The sequence below is a fragment of the Heloderma suspectum genome, chromosome 4, assembly GCF_057233095.1.
Source record: "Heloderma suspectum isolate Gila_16-S chromosome 4, 16-S_ref, whole genome shotgun sequence".
Lineage (NCBI taxonomy): Eukaryota > Metazoa > Chordata > Lepidosauria > Squamata > Helodermatidae > Heloderma > Heloderma suspectum.
The window spans coordinates 310,108,213-310,134,982 of NC_139461.1; the positions used below are offsets into that span (position 1 = coordinate 310,108,213).

General features: G+C 51.5%; 1 protein-coding gene across 1 annotated transcript; it reads right to left on the reverse strand.

Moving 5' to 3' along the window:
- Nucleotides 1-14,113: 14,113 nt before the first annotated feature.
- LOC146349016 (uncharacterized) lies at nt 14,114-26,539 on the reverse strand. The gene is made up of 7 exons (XM_084851774.1): nt 26,464-26,539; nt 24,820-24,920; nt 23,049-23,284; nt 18,512-18,606; nt 17,511-18,399; nt 17,163-17,388; nt 14,114-15,488 (listed from the first exon to the last, which is right to left on the reverse strand). Exons 1-6 carry the CDS (start codon nt 26,537-26,539, stop codon nt 17,370-17,372), a joined length of 1,416 nt encoding a protein of 471 aa, XP_084707900.1. The 3' UTR covers nt 14,114-15,488; nt 17,163-17,369.
- Nucleotides 26,540-26,770: the final 231 nt, after the last annotated feature.

A 26,770-nucleotide genomic window follows, 5' to 3' on the forward strand; every position in this document is an offset into this window, starting at 1 on the left:
CCTTGAATAGCTCCTTTAGTTTTGGCTGGTTCTGACTGAAACCCGGAGTGGATTCACCACCCCACTGACATTGGAGCCACCAGCCTCCACTGGTTGAAATTCCACACGGGGCAGATTAAATAGCGGGTTGCGGGGGTGGGGGGGGAGCCATCGTGGCAGGGATGCATCAAGAGCAGGGAGGGTGTGGGAGGTGGAGGGAGAGCTCTGACAGCAGGAGAACAGGGTTCATAAGATGAGTTGGGTGGGGTGGTTGGGAAAGGCTTAGAAACTCCGGAACCTGCTGTATCAGGCCAAAGGTCCATCTAGTCCAAAGGCAGGCAACTTAAGTCTCTCCAGATTTTGCTGGATGGCAACTCCTGTTATCCCTCATCGTGGGCTCTGCTGGCTAGGGATGATGGGAGTTGCTGTCCAACGGCATCTGGAAGGCCACAAGTTGCCCTCCTCTGATCCAGTCCGTAAGAACAGAAGAAGAGCCCTGAAGCAGGATCACACTCAGGGTCTGTCTCATCTGGCATTCTGTTCCCACAGCAGCCCACCATATACCCCGATGGGAAGCCCACGAGTGGGGCAGGAGCGCAACAGCAGCAACTGGTCCACAGAGGCATACTGCCTCCGACTCGAAGGCTGGTAGTCCCTGCTCCAGGGTTTTTTTAGGGGGGGGGGCTTGGGCAAGACACTCCCAATGGGCCCCCTCCCTCAGCGAGGCTGCCTCATTTATTTATTTTATTGCATTTCTGTACTGCCCGTAGCCGAAGCTCTCTGAGCAGTTCACCAAAGTTGTACAGCCTCCTCACCAGCTGCGGCCGCCCCTCGTCCTCTTTCCCATCCTTGCTGCCACTTGCTTGCTTGACGGGCAGAGAGCCAGGGAGCACGCGGGCCATGGTCCCTGCTCCTCCTCCTCGCCTCTGCCGCCTGGGCCAGGGCCAGAGCGAAAGCGAGAGGCAGGCGAACCAGCAGGTTGCGACGGTGAAGAGCAGGAGCAACTCCAGGGGGCTCTCGGCAGTGGGCCCCTGCTGGGGTGCGGTGCCTCGGCAGGTGCCCAACCATGCCCGCCCCGACGGCTGGGCAAGAGGTCTCTCCCTGAAACCCCCGAGTGGCTCCGGAACGGACTATACTGGGCAAGAGAGACCAGTCGCAACCTGACGCATCACTAGGTATGTTCATGCGACGATCGCCAGGGCGCCATGGAACAACTGGCTGTGATCTCGCCGTGGGCTCTGCCAGTCTTGCCAGTTTAAACCCTGCAGCTTGCTGGTTTAAATCCAACCAGGCTGTGCGCTGCAGCAAGGCTGTATGTTCAGGACGGAAACGGAAAAGGTGAAACTGGAGAGTGTGGTGCTTTATCCCTGAGTCTTTGTGCTTGGGCCCCAAAGGGAATGAAGGGTGTGTGTGTGCATGCACGCATGTCGCTGAGAGAGAAGCAGACTCATGATCAACATGTCTCATTTCTCGCCCACGTGGGTCTCGATGCAAGGGAAATATCAGGTAGTGCCCAGAGTCTGCTCCCTTCACCTCTTGGGATGTGTGTGGCCGGAGTGACCCTCAGCGCGACGAGGGATGCTGCTGTAAAAAACACACCTGTGGAATGTAGCATGTAACCCAGCTCTGCATCTGCCTTTCAACTGCAAACTGGATCCCAGCTGGAAGAAGAAGCACCAAACTCATTCCGAAGTTGGATTGCTCTGTGGGATGGTAGGTCTCTCCTGGCTGATGGAGGAGAAGGCTATCCATAGCTACTAGTCCTGAGGGCTATATACTACCACTGTCAGAGGCAGTAGGCCTATGTACACCAGTTGCTGGGAAACATGGGTGGGAGGGTGCTGTTGCACTCGTGCCCTGCTTGTGGGTTTCCTGTGGGCAGCTGGTTGGCCACTGTGTGAACAGAATGCTGGACTAGATGGACCCTGGGTCTGATCCAGCAGGGCCACGCTTATGTTCTTATGTTGCCACTATTCTTCTTTGAACATCTCTTTCAGCATCTCACATCTGTGGATACCTGTTCTCCAATAGTAAGTATATAACCCCCCCACACACACACATATATGTTATATGTGTGTGTATGTGGGGGTTATATACTTACTATTTATTTATTTACTTATTTCTATACCGCCCAATAGCTGAAGCTCTCTGGGCGGTTCACAAAAACTAAAACCAAGCAACACACAATAAAACAATTTAAAATATACAGAACATTAAAACCACAGTATAACAATACAACCACAATAAAACCTAGCAGCAGTGCAGGAGTTTAAAATACAGATTTAAAACAGCAAAGATAAAAATTTAGAAAGCTAAAATGCCTGGGAAAATAAAAAGGTCTTCACCTGGCGCCGAAAGGAGTACAATGTAGGCGCCAGGCGAACCTCACTAGGGAGCTCATTCTAGAGCCGGGGTGCCACAACAGAAAAAGCCCTCCTCCTAGTAGCCACCCGCCTCACTTCCTTTGGCAGGGGCTCACGGAGAAGGGCCGCTGATGATGATCTTAAGGTCCGGGCAGGCACATATGGGAGGAGGCGATCCTTCTGGTAACCTGGCCCCAAGCCGTTAAGGGCTTTGAATGTTAACACCAGCACTTTGAATCGGGCCCGGAAATGGACTGGCAGCCAGTGCAGCTGGAAAAGTACTGGCGTAATATGAGCTCGCAGGCCAGTCCCTGTTAACAATCTTGCTGCCCTATTTTGGACCAGCTGAAGTTTCCGGACTGTTTTCAAAGGCAGCCCCATGTATAACGCATTGCAGTAATCCAGACGAGAAGTTATCAGAGCGTGGATAACTGTAGCTAGGCTATCTCTGTCCAGATAAGGGCGTAGTTGGTATACCAGCCTAAGCTGATAAAAAGTGCTCCGTGCCACTGAGTTCACCTGTGCCTCAAGGAGGCATTCTCCTCTACTATTGGAGAACAGGTATCCACAGATGTGAGATGCTGAAAGAGATGTTCAAAGAAGAATAGTGTTGAACTTCAGACCTGTGGGCCAAATCTGGCCTACCAGCAGTGCAACTCCTGCCTTTTGCAGTTCCCCAGATGGCCTCACCCCCTTTTCCCTGACTGCCGATCATCTGGTGCTTTCCTGACTTTTGCACACATTTTCCCCGTTCTAAAAGTTTGGAATGGCTCTCCTAAGGCTTAGCTACTGGCAGCAAGAACTTTCACCTGGTAATCTTGGGTTTTTGACCCCATCCCTTTTGTCTTTGGCCCTGCCCACCACTGGAATATGGCCCCTGAAATTTGTTGGAGGCTGCAGAAAAGGGTGGGTGATTTTGCCTAGAAACCAGCTGCGTGGGCAGCGCGTGCCCTCGCTTGGAAGCCCAGTCGTGCTCCTGGAAGCCTCCCTGGAAGCTGGAAACGGCATTTGCTCAAGACCTCAGGGAACCACTACTCCAGGTATAATGCCCATGCTGGCTGTGGATGATGGGATTTGCAGTCCAGCATATATGGAGGATGCCAGATAGGGGAAGGATGGGCTAGACGGACTTAGAGCCAAATTAGCTAAATGCATCTCTCTGGGGTTGGAGTTGAACATCAAGTCTATGATGACCATGTGCTCCTCTTTGCCCTTTGAAATACAGCATGCCAGGCAGAAGGCTAGTCTGAATCTTTCTCCCTGACATGCTAGTTTTCTATGAACAGGGAGCCATTTGCTCTCCATGCGGGGGACAGGGGACGGGACGGGGACCTTCAAATATGCAACCCCACATTTGCGGCCTGAAATTACAGTCCAGGAATATTCTGCTAAATATATAAATTGACCCTATTAGATTGGGACAAGAGGGAGCTGGGACAAAATGTTGCAGTGGAGAGTGCTTCTTTTCAGGGTTCCAGCCAGCCAGCCTCTTCCAGGATACTCCATTACACACACACACACACACACACACAGAACATTCTGTAGCCACTGAGCATGCTCAGTCCTCATTGGGCTATTTGGGGCTCCCCTACCTCCCACGTATGCCTTTCTTCCCCCTAAAGTTTTTCCATACTTCTGCAAAACATGAGGTTTCCCCAGCTTCCCTCTTGTGCATGGGTGGTGCAGTTTTGGCTACCTACGCAACAGCCCTCGTAGCCTTAACATCAGAAATAGAGGGGAAGTCATGCTGGAGGGCACGCAGCACAGATTGCGAAGGGAGTGCCGAAAGGTTGTGTCCTCTGCACCACCTTTATTATTCTGCTGGGCAAAGGAAGGAGACCCCTAGTTCCACCTGGGGCCTTAAAACCTGGCCTGGCTCTCCACACCCGCTGAAGCAGAGCCCCTCCCACGCTTTCCCGCCCACCACGGCTAGCCGCTTTGGCCTGTCGGAGGAGCAACCTGGAAAGCATTACACGCCTGTCTTTGGAGGAAGTCGCTCCAAGTTCCGGACCCGGGGCTGCTGGTGAGCCGTGCAAGATTGAGAAAGAGAGGAGATCCCACAAAGGGCCTTTGTTCCTCTCCTGGAACAAATGGATTGGAGGCAGTTGAGGTCGTTTGTCAGTCTGTGTTACGAGGAGTCCTTGCAGGTCAGGCAAAGGGAAGGCAGACAGGTGGACAGATGGCTGGACTGACAGAGCAAACAGAGATAAATAACGCCCGTCGGTCTCCCTCGTGTCCCTGCGGACATCTGGCGAGCCTGCCTGAGTGGAACATCATGCCGTACCGAGAGAAAGGAAGTGCACGCCGTTCGCATATGGGATCCACCGACATGAGAAGTGGTGGTGATGATGGTGGTTGCTAACTGAGCTGGTGTGAAAAGAGGATGAGGTAATCCCATGGAGGAAGAGAGCTCTCTCAGGAGGAGGGAGCTCTGAGCGGCTTGGCACAACGAACTTTGGAAGCTGCCTCATGGCAGGAGTGTTGAACCCCAGCTCCATGGGCCAAGTCTGGCCCACCTGGGGTCCCAATCCAGTCACGTTCTCTTCCCTTGGCCCCACCTCCTTTTCCCAGACTGCCCATCATTTGGTAGTCTCCTGGCTTTGGCCTAGATTTCTCCCATTCCAAAGGGTTGAAACGCCTCTCCTAAAGCTTTGCCACTGGCTTTAAGCCAAAGCAGGCTGGTATTTTGGCCACACCCCTTTTGCCTTCCACCCCACCCCTTTGCCTTCTGCTCCCGCCCCTGGGATGTGTCCCTCAAGAGCCTCTTTGAAACTGAATCTGGCCCTCCAGCTGGAAGAGGTTCGACACCCTTATACTGAGTCAGCCACAGTGGAGGCTCTGATGTCACCGGGGTGGTGAATCTGCTCTGGGTTTCAGACAGAACTCTAAAGGAACTAGATGGATACACTGCCCCACCAACATCGGAGCCACCAGCCTCCACTGGCAGCCCACTCACTCTTCGTATGTCTTGCTTATGAGATGTCTCGCCGCCCCCTCAAGGATGTTTTGGGGTGTGGAATTGCTCCTTTCCCAGTTCCTTTTTTAAAAATGGGAGGGTTGAAAGGTGTGGGGGGGGGAGGGGGCACATCAATGGACCTTTCGACCGGGCATCAGAGCACATCAGACTGTGGGATGCTGCTAGCAAATGATCACCTGTACACGCCCACAGAGCATCCTCAGGCTGGCATCCTTTTGCCTTTTGTTATGGACAAAGCCCAGAGTCCTGGCACAAGATCACAGAGCTTCATACCTAAGATGCTGGAAGTGGCTGTTTCCCCCTTGCTGACGGCAGCGTTGGCCCGGTCTTGGGGGGGTGGCATCTCTTGCGCGCATTCTTTTGCAAGGGGTTCCGTTCGCAGCCCTCGCTGGAGACCCCTCCCCACCCCTGATCTTTCGCAAGAGGAAACTTCATAGCACGCCACAATTCTTTGGACAAATTTATCATCCTTCAGGGAGCTGCTGTCCAGGGTCTTTCCCTCCAGGAGGGACCACAATGTTTCCTCCAGGCCGGGTGGTGTGGGGAACGCTTTGATGCTGCGGGCAGGCGGGCCGGCGGGCTCCGCCGTTCGAGGGAAGGAGCCAAACAGCCTCCCCTCCTCCTTTTCCGCCCTGGCGACTGCTGCAGGGAAGTGGGTTTCTCTCAATTAGTCTGCCCAGGCAGCAGCCGGTCCGTATAGGCTGCAGGAGAACTTTGCGCGAGGATTCATTCATCGCGTCCATGTGCTCTTTGTTTAAGATTTCATTCATTCATGACCGAAGGAGAGCCCTGCGGGATACAGGGCTCCATACAGCGCCACTTTCCCCAACCAGGCATCTTCCAGCTAGAATGGACTACAGCTCACATCATCCCCAGGCAGCACAGTGCTGGGTGGGGATGATGGGAGTTGTAGTCCAACCCATCCAGTAGGTGCTGGGTTGAGGATGGCCAGTTTGTTTTATTCTATTTACTTCGCTTCTATACCTCCCAGTAGCCAAAGCTCTCTGGGCAGTTCACAAAAATTAAAGCCAGCATAAAACGATATAAAATATGAAAGCTTAAAACCACAATATAATAGTACAACCAGAATAAAAACCTAGCAGCAATGTAGAGATTTAAAATACAGATTTAAAACTCCAGAGCTAAAAGACCAGGAAGCTAAAATGCTAAACTACTGGGAGAATAAAAAGATTTTCATCGGGCGCCAAAAGGAGTCCAACGTAGGCGCCAGGCAAATGTTTCTAGGGAGCTCATTCCAGAGCCAGGGTGCCACAGCAGAAAAGGCCATCTTCCTGGACCAGTGTAGCTGGACTGTTTCAAACAATGGCCAACCAGCGTTCAGAAATAGAAGGGCGAGGTGGGGGGAAAGCTTGGTTGTTCCCACATATTGGTGCCTGCATGCCGAGTGTGGTGCGCACATGCGCCCTGTCACAGTGCCTCGTGGGAACAGTGGTGCAGCTAGCTGCTTTTTGACCTTGCATTTCATGGTTTTGTCGGTGGGCCCTTTAGTCAGCCATGTGTATTACTTTGGTTGTGATGCACTCAGTTAGCATTTCTCTTTGTTCCCAGCCATCCTCCTGACAACTGCTTCTGCGTTCCTGATATGTTAGAACAATAACACTGGCAGAACTGTTTGCCAACCCCGATTTTAAAAAAAGTACTCTGAGCATGTGCAGTTTTGCATTTTAAACTGACTTAAATGGTAACACATCAAGGCTACAGGCATTAAAAGGTGTTTGCTTCTGCTGCCCTGGTGCCCCCCATAACCCTCTGCTCTCTGGGTGGTCATTTGGGGATCTCTGGGGTTGTGGGGCCCCAGCTGCACCACTGCATGGGAATTGTAGTTCCTGGAACCAGCCATGGTACAGAACGTCTTGGAAATTCAACCGTCCCCGCGTACTTCCCACCAAATAAACACGCTCCAGGACAAGAGAAGGTTTTAAATCTGGATGGAAGACAATAGCTGCATAAGATGTTTGCAGAGAAATTGAGCCAAATACAGAGGGGACACCAAAGAAAAGGCCGCTCGGTCGAGTGGTCTAGTCATGGAGTTGATGGCAATCAACTGGAGCAGCCTTCCCCAACCTGTTGCTGTCCAGATGTGTTGGACTGCGATTCCCATCATTCTGGCTGGGAATGATGGGAGTTGCAGTTCAACACATCTGGAGGACACTAGCTTAGGGGAGGCAGAACCAGAGTTTCATTGAGAGTAAGGGGTTAACATGGACTAATTTCTGTGCACGGGCCTATATAAAGTAGCCAGCTTTGGAGAGATGCCCCTGTAGTTTCACAGTGATTGCTGAGAACCCCGGTGACAACGTACGTCATCAAGGGCTGAGCACGGTAGGACTTCTGCATGTGCCCCCAACCAAGTGGCTTGGTCAGCTGTCTCTGGATACGGACTGTGCATCTGCATTTTACAATCCGAGCCAAAGAAGAACCTCTGGGAGAAACGATGCTCAATTTGTAGGACATCTGAGTATTATGAGCTGAGCCAATAGGGTACAATCTTATATGTACAGTTGCCAGCCTTGAATATTAGAGGCTGCTGACTATCCTATACAGGGCAGCTGCCCAGATGGGCGATTTCACCCAAATAGGTGCAGCTTCGAGGAGAGGGAGGAAAGGGGCCTGGAGACCTGATAGGAAGCGGCGTAAAGCAGTTTCTGTGGTCTCCTCTCCTCCCTGCTGCCAGGACTGCCCCCCCCTTTCCCTGTCTCCATGCTCTGTTTCAGAGCACGGAGATGCAGCCGGCGTGGAGACAACCGCGCTGGCTATGAGGGGGTGGGGGAGGGGTGGGGAGCATGGTTTCTGGAACTGACATCGGATCCCTGGCCCTGACCTCGATTCCCAGAAATCGAACAATCCTATCACCCTCTAGACAGTGTCCAGTGGCCATAGGATTGCTCCCGTAGAAGTCTAAACCTGGTAGGGATGTCAGAGGATTCTGCCATGAATCTCAGTGAGGCTGAATGCCAGTGCATCCGGCCCCCCGAAATCCGTGGCGGAACGAAGCCCCCCCACCCCGCGAAAGGCACGCGAAACAGAGCACTTACCTGGTGCTGTTCGCGCTGCTTTGCGAATGGTAGCCGCATCTGCGGCCGCCATTCGCTTGTCGCTTCCCCATTTTTGCTGTGACAGGCTATGTAAATACTTACGTAGCCTATCACGGCTAATGCAGGGACACCATTTGCGTCCCTGCGGAGGCCATGATAGGCTACGTAAATAGCCTATCATGGCAAAAAAAAAGGGAACGCAAATGGCAGCCGCTGTAGCCGTTGCCATTTGCATTCCTGTTTTTTTTGCCACGATAGGCTACGTAAATATTTACATAGCCTATCACGGCGAAAGACAGGGGCGCAAATGACGGCTGCTGTAGCCACCACCATTTGTGTCCGCAGGCTCCGCATGTCTGCGAATGCACCCGGCCGGTGGCTCCACAGAGTTGCCACGGAGCAGAGCTGGCCGGGTTAGGATTTCGGGGGGAGGTGCAGAGCACCTCCCTCCCACCGCTAATCACCCCTTCGAAAAGGTAAGTGACTTTTGCACATCCCTAAAACCTGGTAATTACCGGAGACGGGGAGAGAGAACTCTCACCAGGTATGCTTGGAACTGGGCTTTAAACAAGTGAACTATTTCCCCCAGACTTGGAAAATAGCTCAGTTTATTCAAAGGCCAATTCTGAGACCTTTTTAGACCCTGTTGGGCCCTTGATGAGGGCTGAGAAATGGGAAGGAGGATTTTAGCTTGACTTGAGAACTATTTCTGGGACTCCAGGGCCCCATCTACACCGGGTTTTTACTCTGGGGCAGGTGTGAATCGAGGTCCCTCATGATAGATGACACAGTCATGACTTTGTAGCCATCCGTGGTTTTCGCCTGGAAAAGGCGAAGTTCCAAGGAGTCGTTTTACCGCAATTTTGGGGGGTTGCTGTGGGATCCCCCGCAGTTGCGGGCCATCTGTTCCTTCCCTGAACTGACTTCGCCTCTTACAGTGGGCATGTTGTAGGCATGCATAGTGCCTGCATCACTCTGTGACGCCCCTTTACTCCCCCATCCCTGTGCAGCTACAGAGGCACAGAGGGGTGTTTTCATGTATTTAATCACACTTTCACAGCTTTGTATCTTTGCAACGGTTGTGGACTGAGTACCCAAGGGCCGGGGGGTGGGGACGGTCTTGGGGAAGGACCATCATCGCTCCGGCCACCATTTCAGAGTGATGGCTGGGCACGTAGCACTCACACTTGTGAGTGCGAACCATCGCGAGAGTCTCAGCCTGGGGAACTGACAAAAACTGATGGTGCGGAAATGAAGGAGCGCAAAACACCCACTTTTTACCTGAAAAGGGACGGAAAGACACAGCAGAGCCCCTGAAATACAAAACTGCCACTGAAGTGTCGAACCCCCACAGTCACGGGACTGCACAGCTGCGCATTTCAGTAAAATGGCCAAAAAAAAGGGGCACGGTGAGTCTTTTAGGGAAGTGCGCAGTACATCGTGAGTGTATCGCAGGGCATGCTGACTCGAAGCCGAATTGCTGCACAGTTGCAATGGGGTGGGGGGTCAAAGCGGTGCCATATAGATGGGGCCCAGGAAGATGGATGGGGCAGCTCGTTATTCCGCTCCATTACCGTGACCCCACTGGTCCTGCTTGGTTGGATGTCTTACACCCATGCCCTGTTCCTTCCTTGACTTCTTGGTTCCTCTTCCGAGAACCGCCAGCTGCCGGCTCCTTCACGCCACTCCAATCCCGGAGGTCCTCAGTCTCCAAGTCTGGGCCTTCCTGCCCAGTCAAAACCAGGGTGCGCCAGCTACATTTTGTAGTTGCAGAAGCCTTTACCTGGTGCTAGCTGGGTGATGCTCTGCACCCCTGCCACTGATAAGAATGCTGGCGGCAGGAAATGGCACAAACCCTGAGATGAGGCATGTCTCTCATTGTGAAGGACATCGATCAACAGGCGCTCGGTGACGCTGGTGCAACACAGTCCACAGGGCAAATACCGATGGCAGCAATAGATGGGTCCCCCCCACATTTTCTCCCCCACTGTAGAAAAAAAATAGCGAGGCCTGCCCTTCCTGTGTAAGCAATCTACATGGTTGCTTTGAGTGGCAATTTTTTAAAAGGAAGCCAACAAAGCCACAATTTTTGTATTTAATGATATTTATGAACATTAAAAGAAATTTCTAAGCAATGTACAAAACAATACAGAATAAGATCATAATAAAATACTCTATGGTATTACTGCATACTGAAGACAAGTTTACCTTTCTGGGAATGCTTGTTGGAGCAAGAATGTTTTCCCTAGGTGCAGAAAATCTAGAAGGGTCGGCACTTGCCTAATTTGTAGTGGCAGGGAGTTCCAGAGAGTGGGCACTATGATGCAAAAGACCCTGTTCTGAGCCATCCGGGGCCGGTCCTCTCAAACCTTAGGCTCCATTCGGAGGGTATTTCCTGATGAGGGCAGCAACCAAACAGGCAGGGGTGTGTGTGTGTCAAACGATCTCTTAAGTATCCTGGTCCTGAGTTGTTTAGGGCTTTGTAAACAACCACCAGCACCTTCCACCTGGCCCGGTAGCATATAGGCAGCCAGTGCCGTTCCTCAGCATAGGTGAAATATGCTGGTGATAAGCATATGGCGATACGATAAATTATCTGGAGAGTGTGCCCCATAATCTCTTGCAACGTCACTGGAGAAGATGTGGTGGTGGGGAGATCAACGGTTGGATGGCACCCATCTCTGCACGGCCCAAGAGATGCAGGTTAGCAGTCTCCAAAATATTGAAAGGGCCCCATTGGATCATCCAGTGGAGCACTTTGGCACCATAAAATGTTTTGGGCCAACGGTGGAAACGCGATGCTCTGTCTGTAAGATACTGGAATATCTGAAGGCAGGGGGGCAGCTTTGCCCAGCGCTGCTTAAGGATCTGCGACGGCCTGTTGCCCTGCAGAAGAACATGTGTTTTGCATGCAGAACATCTCACATTCAGAAAAATCCCTGGCATCTCCAGGAGAGACATTCTCCGCCTGAGGGCTGCCAGGCTAGATGGATGGGTCCCTGGCCTGACTCAGTATCTGGCAGCTTTGTATGAAGTACCCCGCCACCTTTCCTTCTGGCTGCATCAGAGGCAATGCAGTGCCCCAAGGCCTTTGGGATCCCAGCTCCACAACATCTCAGTCTAGGGGCACAGCTTCGCGCTCCCCAGGAGGACAGAGTAAACAGCCTTAAACGGAGTGAGAAAGTTGGTTTTTTTTGCGGCCTGTGTGTGTCAAAGGACATTGCTGAGGCCCAGGTTCAAGGGCTGTTTTTTCAAAATGGGACTTGAAAAGCACACCACCTATTGGTAGGATGAGGATTCCATCTGCTGGTGGTTTTGTTAAACTAAAGGAGATGCTTCTTCCAGCTCCTAGATCAGCCTTTCCCACCCAGATGTCCTCCAGCTGTCTTGATTACAACTCCCAGCAACCCCCAGCCCAGCCCAAACTCTTCTGGACTATACCACACTGGCTTCTCCTTGGTCTCGTCCCTTCTCTGTGGCCTCATGTTCTTCCTTCCCCAACGGCCTCAACTCTCCTTCCGCAGCTGGGAAGCTAACTTGCAAGGAGGAATGGAAGGAGGAAATCAGGGGAAAATTCGAGATCAGGAAGCCCAGCCAGAGAGGAGGGAACATTGCTTTGGTCTCTCTGCCCATCATCTGTGCGCCGATTGTAGCCTTTCCACACTTATGAGGGTCCGTCAAAAAGAAGCAAAACCCATCCCATGGGGGAGGAGACCCAGAAGGCCGTGTGTTTTTTGGCCTCACTGCTGGGCATCTACACAGATCTCCCCATCCTCTCTCACTATTGCTCTGGCCCCTCTCAGTTCCCCTCCTCTCACACACTCAATGGTCAGGAACATTGCAGAGCAGAGCTGACTTTTCCCCCTTCCCACTTGGAGCCCTTGCCACATCTCCAGTTTTCACCACACGTTCGATTCTCCAAGATGTCCCCATGACCACACCTAATCGCTGGAAGAGGCCAAAGCCCAGGGATGTTGAACCTCAGACCTAGGGCCAAATCCAGCCCTCTGGGGTTCCCCAGAGGGCCACACCCCCTTCCCCACATTACCAGATGGTTCCTGCTTATCCCCCCCCCCCGCAACCTCCTATCACTTGATGGGTTCCCTGCTTTTGTGTGATTTCTTCCCCATTCTAAAAGGCTGGAATGCCCCTCCTAAGGCTGAGTAACTGGTCACAAGATCTTCAACCTACAACAGGCTGGTATTTTTGGCCACACTCCTTTTCCCTTTGGCCCCACCCACCACTGGAACAGTGGGTGGAGAAGAAGATTTTATTACATTAAGGGGTATATAAGTATTATTAATTAATGTGGCCCCGAAGAGCTTCTCCAAACTTTAATTCAGTCCTAGTGCTGAAAGAGGTTCAACACCCTTGCCATAGCACCATGACAGAGCACCAGGTTCTCATGGGGACGGTCCCCGGACTAAAACAATTCCCTACTGAAGGAGCTTAGGGAGCAGGGTTAGGAAGGGCCAGAGACCTCTCCCCAAAGCCTTGGAGAGCCTGCACCAGTTGAGAAGACAGTCCTGGGCTAGGTGGACCAGTGGTCTGAGAAGGCAGCTCTGAAGGGGTACCAGCCACCAATGTGATTCCCATTCAAACTAGGAGTTAATTTGTACAGGAGTTGCTGTTTCCTGCCATTTCCAAGTCATGACTAGAAGCAAGGTGATGGGAGTAACTGCTCCAGGAGCCAGTGAGCGATTTGGTGAGTAGGCCAATACAGGGCAGAGCATGAAGGTCTGGCACCAACACCTGGCATTCTCAAATGGCCGCCAGGGCCCAAGGATGCTGGTGCTTAGTCCACCTTCCTGCCTAGTCCCATGGCCACATGCTTTTTAGGGGGAAGCAGCCGCAGTGGCTGGGAAGCTGCCTGCCATGTTGAATTTCCCACAATGCCACAGAGCATGGGATGTAGTAGCATCATTCTGGGGCATTGTGGGAACTTAAAATGGCAGTCAGCTCTCCAGATCCTGGCCCTGCAGCCAGGGCAGCAAGCAGGGAACCAAGGGATGGCAACAACATAGTGCTTGTCCAAGAAAGCTCCAGCACACCATACTGGCTTTTAGAGGGAGCGGGGGAGGGGAATGACAAGGAAACTTGGAGTGCAGGTAGAAAGGGAGCCCACATGCATGTGGCACCCACTGAGTTTTGTTTCCTGCCCAACTCCCATATGAGTGCCAAGATGGACTGTGACTAAATGCTGCAGAGCCTGCGTTGAGCAGGGGGTTGGATTAAATCAGAGCAGCGGAGGCCAGTGGCTCCAAGGCCAGTGGGGTGGTGAATCCGCTCCGGGTTTCACTCAGAACTCTAAAGGAGCTATCCAAGCAACCTTATACAGCTCCTTTAGAGTTCTGACTGGCTCTGACTGAAACTCAGAGCAGATTCACCGCCCCACTGGCATCAGAGCCACCAGCCTCCACTGGATCAAGGATGTTGAACCTCAGGCCCTTTGGGGTCCCACTCTAGCCCCCTGGGTTTCCCCAGAAGGCCACACCCTCTTCCCAGCTTTTGAGCATTTTTCCCATTCTAAAAAGTTGAGATGCTACTCCAAGGGCTTCTCTCCCTCTGGATGAAAGAGGTTCAACACCCTTGGACTAGATCATCTCAAAGGTCCCTTCCAACTCTATGGTTCCATAAGTATTTTACTAATTTTCTAACATATTTCTATCCCGGCTCTTAGTCAAAGGCTCCTGAGGCACAAACAACATTTTAAAATAATAAACTGACTTTAAAAAGAGTTTTAAAACATTTGTTTTTATTTATCTGCTTTTCTGCCAAAACAGAGTGTCTTGCAAAAAAAGTAGAATCCTTATAATATAGAACCATTTTTAGAGGATACAAATTTCAGATTATTATAAGAGCCAGAAGGAAAGAGAAATGACCCGAACTAAAACATTGTTCTTTGCAATTACAGTTTACCAGGGAGCTTAACAGAAGTCTGCCAACAGAGGTGCATCTCCTTGGGGAGAAAGCACCAGAGTGCTGTGGCCACAACTGAGGAAGCCCTGCACATCTTACTTCCTGAGCTGTGATCTTACCTTCCGCAATTTAAGAAAGGCCTCAACAACTGGTCAAAACAGATATGTGGGATTATCTCATGGGGCTCCAGGCATTGGTGAGAAATATTAGACATCTCCAACTTGTGCTGATCTGTGTCAGGGACTGTGATGTGGGGCAGAGAGGGGGCTGTGGGAGTATGTGTGGGAGGGCTCAGCCAGGACACAACCTTATGGCCTCTGGCGACCCACAGCTGAGGCTGTCAGGAGCAGGGGAAAGAGAATTTGGGGGGGAGAAGAAACATCTTCCCCTCTGTTCCTGGACCTAGAGAAGGCAATATCCAGGAAAGACCATCCCTCATCTTCACTGTTCCCACCTTTCTGCAGCTAACACCCTGCCTCATCGGCCCCACATGTCCCTTATTCAGACCCATTTTAACACCCAAGCCCTGAACATTATGCCTGTTGACAAATGCAATGGGTTGTAGCCAATGTTAGTCCTACATAGAGCAGACCCATTGAAATGAATGGGACTTCAGTTAGACTAATACTGGATACAACAACCCAATGGTGTTTTAGTCCAAGCAATCCCTTCTGCCTCTCCATGTCCAATCCCAACCCAGTAGCAAGCCAAGAGGCATAATTTAACCTGGAAGAGAGCTGCTGTGCGCCCGGCACTCTTTGTGCCCATGGCTTTCTTAGCCAAAACAGCCCTAGAGGGAAGAAGCCTAAGAAGAATGAACAGGTCCAGCAGGGAAGTGGAGCATATCAGCTCATCCAACAAGTCCTCGTCATGGAAGGTCCAGAAAATAAGAGTGATTGGCCCGTGCCTCGGAATAAGTTCAAGGTTTCTAGCTGCCCAAGGTTGCTTCATAATGACCTCTGTTGGCAGGGGGTGCTTCAAGAGCGCCGGCTACCGCAAATCAGGCAGGGAGGACCCCAGGTAAGTGCGCAAGTCGCTGACAGTGGAGTGGATGATTTTCGCTGGGATGGTTTCCTTGTTCAAACGCTTGTATGCTGCGTAACGGTGACACCCTCCAAAGGAGTAGAAGTAATCGCCTCCCTCGCTGCCTTTGATCCAGAGGACATCTATCGGGGGCACCCGATCAGCCTCTTCCTAGAAACAGGAGGGAGAGAGAGAGAGATGGGGAAAGAAAAAGGTTATAGACCATGTTGTGATGGCCACCCATTTGGATTGCTTCAAAGGGGGATTGGACAAATTCATAGGGGAGAAGGCTATCAATGGCTACTAGTCCTGAGGGCTACAGGCTACCTCCAGGATCAGAGGCAGTATGCCTGTGTACACCAGTTGCTGGGGAACATGGGTGGGAGGGTGCTGTTGCGCTCATATCTTGCTTGTGGGTTCCTGGTCAACAGCTGGTTGGCCACTGTGTGAACAGAATGCTGGACTAGAAGGACGCTTGGTTTGATCCAGCAGGGTTCTTCTTATGTTCTTCCATGTCAATTGCACATTCCATATGAAATAGAATGGGGTGGGCTGTCCCATGGGCCACAGCGGCTGGGAATTATGGGTGTTGCAGTTCAACTCATCTGGAGGGCACCAGGATGCAGAAGGCTGATAGAGACAGCGATGACTGCATTCGACCCAAGATGAACGTGGTGGTGCAGCCAGCATGGACCTTAGGGCTCAAGTCCATAGCCCTAAGGTCCAGAGGGTCCCTGAATGACCACCCAGAGAGTGGCAGGTAAAGAAGCAAAGTCCACTTTATTTCTGTAGTCTTGATGGTAGTATGACTTAAGGGAGCAAGCCTATGCATTTTTTGATACAAAAAAATCCTACAACTCCCAGCATGCCCCAGCCAGCCATGCTGGGAGTTGTAGGAAAAAAGTTCTACAACTCCCAGCATGCCCCAGCCAGCCTGGCTGGGGCATGGTGGGCATTGTACAACTTTTTTTTCTGTCTAAACATGCATAGGATTGCACCCTTGAGTGAGTTTAAAAATACAAAACTGGAACTTACCCAGAGTATTTATTATTATTATTAATCAGGGTTGGCAAAGCATTCTGCTGCTGTTGTTGCTCTAACATATCAGGAACACAGAAACGATTTTAAAGCACGAATGGCAGCAAGAGAAATGTTTGTTGTGTGCTTCCCAACTGAAGTAATACAGGTGGCCATCTAAACGGGGCCTCCAGAAGACCATCAAGTCCAGGCTCTAAAATTACCTAGCTGTACCTCTGGTTGAATGTAGTGTTAACAAGCATGCTGGCAGCAATGAGTTAATTCACACCTGTAGTGTACGAAAAAGGCATCCTCTCCATTCAAGCCAGTGCAGCGCAGCAGTTATAACTGGACTGTGACTCAGGAGATCCGGGTTCTAGTCCACACTCGGACAATGAAGCTTGCTGGGTGACTTTGGGCCAGTCACAGACTCTCAGCCTAACCTACCTCACAGGGTTGTTGTGAGGATAAAATGGAGGAGGACCATGTAAGCTGCTTTGGGATGCTTGCCCAAGGAAAAAAGTCAGGATATAAACGTGGTAATAAATAAACTATTACATTAGCATCCAGAACCAGAGGCAGTATGCCTATGTACACCTGTTGCTGGGGAACATGGGTGGGAAGGTGCTGTTGCACTGGTGTTCTGCTTGTGGGTTCCTGGCCGACAGCTGGTGGGCCACTGCGTGAACGGAACGCTGGACCAGATGGACCCTGGGTCTGAGCCAGCAGGGCTCTTCTGGCGTTCTTAAATTAACTGCAGCCATCACGTCCGGAGGGCACCAGGTTGGGGCGGGGGATAGGGCTATGCGAGGTTATCTTGATACGCACCTCGTCCCTTTGGTCTGCTCACCGTCATCTGTCCTCCGCAGGCCCGCCCGGAGTTGAATGCTGGGTTCGAAGCACAGAACGGGCACCTCACAGTGTCCGCAGACCAGTGCTGGGCCGGGGTTCGGGAGCCCCGTGTTCTACTCCCCACTCAGCCACGAGGTCACTGAGTAACTTCGGGCCAGTCCCTGGCTCTGAGCTTGGCCTGCTTCACGGGGCTGCTGTAAAGCTAAAACGGGGGAGAAGGGGCATCATGTAAGCCGGGGTCAAAAAGCAGGTCCTGGATTTTAAGAAATCCGCTACGGGGAGCCAACAGGCTGCGAAATGCTCCCGAGGGGCCGAACCACAGACCGTTCAAACCAAGTCCAACCGCAACAGGCGGCCAGAGATGCAACGGACAGGCCCCGCCCGGGGGCTCCGCCGGTCGGCCGCACCCGGATGGCGCGCGCGAGGCTCCGCGCCTGGCCCTCCTCCAGGGCCGGCGGGAGGGGCCGGCGGATCACGCGCACGGGCGCGTCGCGGGCCGCGGCGATGCCGCCCGAGCGGCTGCTGCGGCTGCCGCGCCTCCCACGGCCGCGGGCCCGGGGCCGCGCCGCGCCGCCCTCCCCGCTCGCCCGCCGCCCTCCGACCCGCCCGCCCGGCCGCCGCTCGCGATCCCGCTCGCCGCCGCCGCCGCGCGGATGGAGCCGGCCGCCGCGCTCGCGCCGGGTCGCGCCGCTGCTGCGCGATGGGCGGGGGCGCCGCCGAGCCCGCCCGCGCCGCCCCTGCTCGGCCGCGGCGGCCCCTGGCGCTCGGCCCGCCCGGGGCCCGGATTCGGGGTCCGGCGGCCGGCTCGGGGAGGGCGCCCGCGGGACGCCGGTCTTCTCCTGCCGCCGCCACCCCGACGGGAAGGCCCGAGCGGAGGCTGGCCCGGGCCGGACTCGCGGGCGGCGCCTCCCGCCGCCTTCGCCGAGTCCCGCGGAGTCGGCGGGAAAGCCGGGAGCGCGGTGGGGGCGCGGCGGCGGCGGCGCGCTGGGGTCAGCCCCGGAGCCGCGGCCAGCCCCAGGCAACGGGGCGAGGGGAGATTTTGAGAAGCGCGCGGGGAGCGGGGAGAAGGGGATGCGCGGCGGGGGGGGGGGTCCGCCGCGTGGCGCCGGCTGGGGGCTCCCATCCCGGCGGGGCCGCGAATCCGTTCTGGGCTTCAGCCGGAGCCAGCCAGAACTCCAAAGGCGCCATCCAGGCCGCTGAAGCCCTTTTGCTGCTAGAGTTCAGCACCGTGGATAGATCCGGTACAGCTCCGGCTGGTTCTGGATGAAACCCCAAATGGGGACGTGACCCCGCCGAAACCGGAGCCACCAGCCTCCGCCGCTAACATTGCCCCTTTTCCTTCTTTAACCTTATAACTGCTGCGTCGTTGCGAACGGAGGCTGCAATCCGGCGCTTGTGGGAGTCCCAGCACTGCACTGTTCTGTTAGGGAGTTTTTAACTAGTTTGGCCTAGTGGAAGTCTTAGGACAGGGAGGGGTGACCTGTGGCCCTCCAGATGTTTTGGACTACAATTCCCATCAGCTCTAGCCAGCATAGCCAATGGTAAGGGATCATGAGAGTTGTAGGCAAAAACACCTGGGGACACACACAAATTGCCCCCCCCCCCCGGTTTAGGAGGATGTGATTTGCAATCTTATGCATGTTTAGTCAGGAAAAAAAGCCCCACAACTCCCAGCATGCCCCAGACAGGTGCAAAGGATTGCACCCTTAATGACAAATAATGAAAACATGCAAACTCAGCAGTAGCCAAAATAAAAGAATGTGTATCAATGAGATATGGGTACAGAATATAAATGGAGAAGTACAACATGAGATACATGTAATGACTGAGTGGGAAAAATGTGAAATAAACTGTAAATCCAGCAACGGACAAATAATCTAAGGGACAAGACAGTGCAACAGGGATGTAATGATAGCCAAACAGCTACCAATAAAGCATGTCTATTACTAAGCCCTAAATCAGCCTCCCCCAACCTTGTGCCCTCCAGATGTTTTGGACTTCAACTCCCATCAGCCCCAGCCTGCATGGTCAATGGTCTGGAATGCTGGGAGTTGTAGTCCAAAACATCTGGAGGGCACCAGGCTGGGGAAGGCTGATTTAGGGCTTAGTAACAGACATGCTTTATTGGTAGCTGTTTGGCTATCATTACATCCCTGTTGCACTGTCTTGTCCCTTAGATTATTTGTCCGTTGCTGGATTTACAGTTTATTTCACATTTTTCCCACTCAGTCATTACATGTATCTCATGTTGTACTTTTCCATTTATATTCTGTGCCCATATCTCATTGATACACATTCTTTTATTTCGGCTATTGCTGAGTTTGCATGTTTTCATTATTTGTCATTAAGGGTGCAATCCTTTGCACGTTTAGACAGTAAAAAGTCCTACAACTCCCAGCGTGCCTGGCTGGGGCATGCTGGGAGTTGTGGGACTTTTTTTCCTGACAAAACATGCATAGGATTGCACCTTAGTATATCTTTCAAATCTGTTTTACTGATTTGGTCTGACTTTGGTCTTTTCTAGTTAACCTCACTAGCTCGTTGGAGTAAGCTCAATAGAGCTAAAATGGAAAGTTCTTTCCATACACTTAAAAAAGGTAACATGTGAAGTAGCCCTGAAAGGGTACACAGAGAGAAAGGAGGTTGGAAGTGGGGGCAGCAGAGGTTCAAACTTCCCAGCCGTATCTCCTAGAAAATCTTCTGGGTGCCTAAATTTTACTTTCCCCCTCCCCACCCCCCAAATTGCACCCTTTAAAATATGTATTTTCCTTCATCTGCAGCACAGGTCTGTGAGGAGGTTTGAAGTTCATCCATCTCTCCTTTGTGCTTCTGTCTTTGGTTGCTTCCCTTCTGTAATTTTAAAAGCATTAGGTGGGCAAATGTCACGATTTAACTTTCCACTTTTGCAAAGAATAAGATTGAGGTTAAGAAAACAGGGCTGGCCGCTTTCATAAGATCAGCATTCTTCTCCCTTTTGTCACAGACATTGCTAAACAGAGAATGGTTGTTTGTTGCAAGCTTTCCTCTATTAGTCATGAGGTCCAGCTAAATATTACAAATGCTTCAACCACCTTCGAAATGCCTTCCTAGTGACAAAATAAATGTTCTTATAAAAGAACCATGCAAATACTTGAGGAGGGCATAGGTGTATCGGTGGCTATTGAACCTCCATACTGATTGGTACATCAGTAGCTAAATGGAATGTACATCTTAATACAAATACAACTTATGGGGCAGTCTTGCAAGACTCCATAATTGGGCTGGGAGGAAGGGTGAGATCGAAGGGCCAAATTTGGATCAGCTCAGAAATCAGCTGGAGCCGTTTCCCAGTTTTGGGTGGGGGAAGGAGCGCATCTCATTTCTGAGTTGATCTGACCAATGTGAACTCTCCCACAGCTGATGCTGATCTTTCTGTGTGATCAGTGTACGAGAAGATTAAAATCTTTGGCTTTACTTTCAACTATGTATCAAATAATAATTTGTATGATTATTATGTATGCAGCTTCACCAGCGGGCGTGGTGCTTTGCAGTGTGAGCACAATCATACAGGTCCCTGCTCAGGGTGGATTGATTTAAATCAGGGATGGGCAACATGGAAGCAATGGGCAGCCTGCGACCCTGGCTGCCTCCCCCGCACCGTGGGGCAACCCCCCTTTTTTTTGCTGCTTTTAAACAATTGGGAGTCAGAATGGTGATCTACTGCAGATCGCCCAGAGATCTACCAATAGATCCCAGTGTGCCTTCTGCCCACCCCTAGGTGTGGTTTTTCACTGTCCAAAGGAGGGAATGGCATTCATCTCCCTCATTCGGACTTTCAAAATTTGGCAGTCCTGCATCATCTCTTGAAGAACAGGTGGCCTTTTCAGCCAGGAAGATGTGGGAGTCCTGAGGCAATTGCTCCCCACCAATTCGGAGCAAAGCAGAACTCTTGTCCTCTGGATCGGAGACCTGCGTGCGTCCTGCAGCATGCACGCAGTGCTGTGGGTTTTGAGCACCCCCCCCCCCGCTCCCTCACCCCATCCAAACACAGAAGAGGCAACTCTGTAGCAGAAAAAAGGCCCTTTATTATCCCTGAATTGTGTTACAATACTGCAGGTAGTTTCATCTTGGGAAGATTTGTGTCTCCCCGTGATCTGTCCAGTCCAAAATCTGGCAGGAAAGAATAAGCTCTATCATGCAGAGAAAATTATTGCTGTCATATTTCTTATTTACAGTATAAACACTGAAGAGCCAAGTGGGTTATCTTCCCCATTCCCAGTACAACAGGCGGGTAGCCTGGAGCCCTCCTTCGGAGAAGGAATCCCTCTACCTGTTGTGGCCAACATCAGGGGAGGAGGGAGGTGAATTCTATTTCTAACGAAATGATGGTGTCTATGCTGCTTTGAAAGGGTGTATGTGTGTGAATGTGGTGGTGTCAAATCTTGTGTGAATTCCAAAAGCATAACCATGACACTAAAGGGGGCACAGCAACACACTGGCTTTAAGATTTAGACTGTAAGCACATTTAAGTTGTACTATTTGTGTCCCTCCCATGCCCCCCAGGAGGAAATCACAAATATTGTTTGTGGCCCTTTTCCACTTTTTGTGGGTTCCCAGAAGGCCATGCCCCTTCCCCTGGTCCCACCGCCTTTCCCCCTAACAGGATGGGGTGAGCCAGCCACTCTGACTCTCTCTTGGTGTGTGAATTGCTGGGAGAATGAAAGCCTTGTGTGCCATTAAATTCAGGGAGAGGAAGTAAAGATAAGGAGTAGGAGGAAGGAAACCACAAAAAACAAAGGTGTGAAAGAACAAAAGGGGGTGTGAGCCTGATAGAGAGCTATGGATGGGCATAGAGAAAAAGAGTGGGGTCAAAGATGGGGTGCAAAAAGAAATGAGCAGTATGGGGTGCAGAGAGATGTGGGATGGAGAAACAGGAATGGGGTGATAGAAGGTTCAGAGACTTGGGGAAATGGGGTGAGAGAGAGAAGAAAGAAAGAAAGAAAGAAAGAAAGAAAGAAAGAAAGAAAGACTTGGTGGAAGTGGGGAGATATCAGAGAGTTTCACTTCAGAGAGACTCGTGGTGCAGAGTGAGAAGAGAGACAGTGCTGTGGGTCCCAGAGAGAAAAACAGGCTTACTAGAGAACGTTTCAAACAAACACACCAAGTTAAAAGTGTAGCAAAACTACATTTCTGCCATTAACATACTGATGCAGGCCTCTGTTAAGTAAATAAAACTGTCAAGAGTGGTTTTCGGAGTGATCATAGTTGTGCGCTCCTGAGACAGAAAGGTGTTGGTGTTTTTTTGTAAAGAATCACAGGTATGGAAGGGAGGAGAGACCGTGGCCCAGTCCCCCTGTCTTGGGTTGGGAAGGATCCTTCAGAACTGTCTTTTCCAAACCTCGGATGTCTGAGATGCACTTTCACCCTGAAAAAGCCTTTTTTCAGCCTTTAATTATTTCGTATCTTCTTTGTTTTTAGACCAATTTTAGACCATGAGACCAATTTTTTGCGGAGCATTAGTGCATCCTGGCACACCGTCTGGGAATTACTGCTCTGTAAAATATCCACAGAGGATTATGGAACCCGTGGCTTACACAAAAGGTGTTCACTCTGTGTGTGTGTGTGGCCAGAAGTTGTGTAAAACAATGAGGCTTTTTGAGTTGTGGCATTTGGTGAGACTTCTAACAGTGCCACTTTCCTAGACATCTGTGTGGTGGCTGCCAAGTCCATAGTCAAGAGAGTTCCTGTGAGACTGGCCATTGGGTCCGAGGTAGAAAATCAGAGGTGTCACAGAGGCGATGTCTCCAGCACTGTCATGCTGTATATTAGGTCCCTTCTTTCCTAGAGGTTTATGTGCATGCCTGGAAGACATGGTGTAGTTACCCTAAGGCCACGCCGGCCCTGTTGTCGGTATGCGCACATGAAACAGCACAGGTGGATGCGGAAGACACAACGTCGTCTGGAATGTTGCATAGAAATGGCCGGTTGCCTCCCATTGCCTGGAACTTTAGACCTGGGGAAACCTGTGAGGAGGTGACTTCTTTGCTATTGAGGAAGACAAGGTGGAACAAAATGGCCTCGATTGAACTGAGGAAGATTTGCACAGTCCAGAACCCAGTCTGTTCAGAAGGGGCCAACAATGCAGAAAAGTTCTCTCCCCAAACAGTCCTTTTCCAACATGGCTTTTACTCATTCAGCTCGAGTGTAGAGTCCTGTGGTCACCCCGCCCCCAGTTACCCATTCATCATATCAGCAAAATATATTTATAACCGTCATCGAATGAGAATTGGTCCCCTCTCTATTCTCAACTCTTGTCTTAGGCTGGAGACAGAGGTGCAGTTAGGTGAGTGGACTTCATGGACTTAACGGAGGTGGGGGGCTCTTGAGATGGTCATGTGGATTACTTCAAGAAGTGGTAAGCCAGGCCCATTCCATTTGGAAGCCACCCCTGCTCATTTTGTTGAGTGGGGCCCTGGTCCTCTGCCCCAAAGTCCTACCCTGATGGCACCATTGGCTGGTGTAGCATAGCCGCCAGGAGGCAGCATAAGCCATCCAGAAGTCTCTGGTTTACATACTGCCTTTGCCCTGAGCTCACTAGGGAAGGCACGCTCGCTCAGTCTCGCCCATCTGCAGTATGGGGTAACGCTGGGTGGGGGCCATCCTGCAGTGACAGAGAACATGATGTGCATGTGGAATTTCCTGTGTTCATCTCCCACCACCCTCAGCTAAAAGGATCTCAGGTAGAAGGGCTGGGGACACCTTGGAGAACTACTGGGCTGGCTGGACCAGTGGTCTACTCAGTATAAGGTAGTTTCCTACCTTCTGGCCAGCAGTGGTGTAGAGCTAAAGCTTTGGAGTGCAGGCACTCATCGTGACAGCCCCCCAAGGAGAGTCCAAAATTGCCAGCAGCTGTGTTTTAATTCATATCAACAAGCTAGTTCTGGGAGTTTCCATCTGCTAGGAGCAGGTCTTTTGCAAAGTGAATGAGTTGTCATGGCCCATTCAAGACCGAGCCCCCCACACTCCTTTGCGTTACAAGGAACAATAGACTGTTGCTGGAAAAACCCCTTCTCTCCCCGCCACCCCGCCACCCACAGCTACTGTAAGGGCTGCTGTTAAGCCCAGAGGGAGCGGAGAGTTTTGACCGGGGTGCGTGTGCGTGCAGATGACATCAGCGTCCCTGCTAGTAAAAAAGTCCCAGTGTGGTGTCCCTGAAACCATCCCCAAAGCCAGTTTAACATAGGTGAAAGGTGATCGGTGACCCCTCTTTCAAAAGGCTGCCAACTCTTGTAAAAAAACAGCAAGCCCCCCCCCCACCCGCAGCTATAGCCTGTCTCTAGCCTCAGTCGTATTTATTGACCTGCAGGCAGCCTGCTTGCACCATCAACCCACGCCTTACTAAAATGCATGCAAAGAAAATACAATTCTTCACCCACCCATTCCCCCCTTATGAATTGGCAAACAATAAATAGCATAAATAGGATAAATTAGAATGCTTAAATAGATATTCCTACATTTATGGCAACAGTTGCCCTTCTTCTTTACTCAGAGATTTCTTTTAAAAAAATCATCAAAGGGAAATAGATGGACTATTTTTTTTAAAAAAGCTACTTTCCCCATGGGAGCAGCCTGAACGCCACCCCTGAACCCACACCTCTGATTGGCTGGCGAAGGTGAGAAGGGGGGAATGAGTAGAGAGGCCTCCAGATTTGCTGAAATGCCAGGGAAAGCGCACGCCACATTCCACTTGAAGTTCTGCAAAGGAGAGGGAGAGTCTATAATATAGTGACTGATGTGACCCTGGGGCTGTAAGGGCTTTCACATTTTTTGGAAAAACAAGGGGGCCATCCGGCAAGGGTGCAGAACCTCTTTCAGCCCGAGGGCCAAATTCCATTTCGGAGAACCTCTCGGGGGCTGCATTCCAGTGGTGGGTGGGGCCAAAGGCAAAAGGGGCTGAGCCAAAAAATCCAGTGTAGCTTAAAGCTCTTCCTGCCAGTAGCCCTAGGAGAGGCATTTCAGCCTTTTGGAATGGGGAAAAAACTGCGCAGAAGCGGGAAACTGGAAAACAATCCGTTGTTGCAGGAAAGGGGGGCAGATTTGGTCCCTGGGCCTGAGGTTTTGCACCCCTGCCATAGGGCCTCACTCGCCTCCACAGAAAAATGTTTGAGGAACAGCTATGCAGCAAATCGATTCCTTTCTTGCCCTTTTCAAGCCTTCACCAAAAGATGCTTCTACCACAGTGCCAGAAGTGAGAGGTTTATGGTGCAGTGCAGGGGGTTTTCAAGCTGCGTTCTTCTGGGGTTCCTTGGAAGCTTCCCGGGGTTCCACAATGGGATCAGCAATGGAGGACAAGCTTTCCCAATGACTCCTCCCAAAGACACCCCAAATGTACCACTACTGATCTTCCCCAGAAATGTGCTAGGACAAGGAAGCCCTGGGTGTGTTCTAGGGCCTGGTCTACACCCCATGTGGTCTGAAGATGAACCTGAGCCATGCCCCAGCATCCTCTGGGATGTGCAAGTGTTCCACAACAGGTGCTCAGATGTGCTTGAGCATGAAAGGGATCCTTCAATATGGAAAGCTTGAAAGCCACTGCTGTGAGCCAGGGGGATGTTCCTAACATCTTACTTTGGAGGAGCGTGTGTCAAAGATCGGACACATTCTTTCAGTACTTCCCTGGAGTCCAAATCTGAAGGCCGATTCACTGCCCCGTACTACTCGCTGTGCTCGTGTGGTGTGACCAGTGAGTCACAGAATAATACAGCCCTGGTGCTAAAAAAAAAAGGTCTGGTTATTCTTGTCAACTAGAATTGCTGGTGGGGAATACCGGGATTGTCTCCAAGGTTTGCCAAGTCTGGTTAAAATTCAGACCCATTTCAGATGCCCCTGTGGACGTGCAGAGTGTCTGAAATGAGCCCAATACAAATCCAGGAAGGGCTGCCCTGGGCAAAGCTAGGTATACATGGTGTGCCCGGGAATGTTGGGTTTCCCAGGAATGGAAGTCGTATGATGCAGTGCTTCCTTGGTTGCGCTGCAGTCCTCTGTGAAGCCTCCACACTGCCAATGGGCCCACATAGCCCTCTCCACCACATTCAGCATGTAACATGATGTGAGGAGTAGGAGGGAGGCCAAATTCACAGCAAAAATGTAAAATCAGCCTTAAGGCTCCAAATACTGGCGTCTAGAAATGATACCATCATTTTGCGCCAAGGTCTCTGGGCATCCTAAAGCCTGCCCAGGGGAGCTGCTCCTGACCTAACTGGGCATCTGGGTTAAGTTTCAAATGTCCCTCAGATACCTGGGATATTCATCTGGTTATTTCTGGTTGGATTATGGGGACTGCACCCAGCACCTTTGGCAAACCCTTTCCCCATATAGCAGTCATGCAGCCTTTTGTCCCTCCTCCCCTGCTAGGGCTGGCAGTCATGTATACATCCACCACCGAAGCGGCTGGTTGTACCAAAACACCGTCCTCGTCCTGGCTCACCAGGCTTTTCTTTCACAAAAGTTCCCGTTCCCTAGGCGAGATAGAACATATTCATGTTTCCTTGCTTTCAAACCTGATTTGTTTTAAGTAGCACCCTCTCCCGACCACCCCATCCCCT

Excerpts from the sequence above, each read along its gene's own strand:
- LOC146349016 (XM_084851774.1), bottom strand. The coding sequence starts at position 26,539 with ATGGGGAAAGGGTTTGCCAAAGGTGCTGGGTGCAGTCCCCATAATCCA. Across the intron at positions 23,285-24,819 it reads CCTTCGCCAGCCAATCAGAG|ACTGGGTTCTGGACTGTGCA; the intron begins GTGTGGGTTCAG and ends CCTTCTGAACAG. Across the intron at positions 18,607-23,048 it reads AGGGCCGGCGTGGCCTTAGG|AACAGTGCAGTGCTGGGACT; the intron begins GTAACTACACCA and ends ACTCCCTAACAG.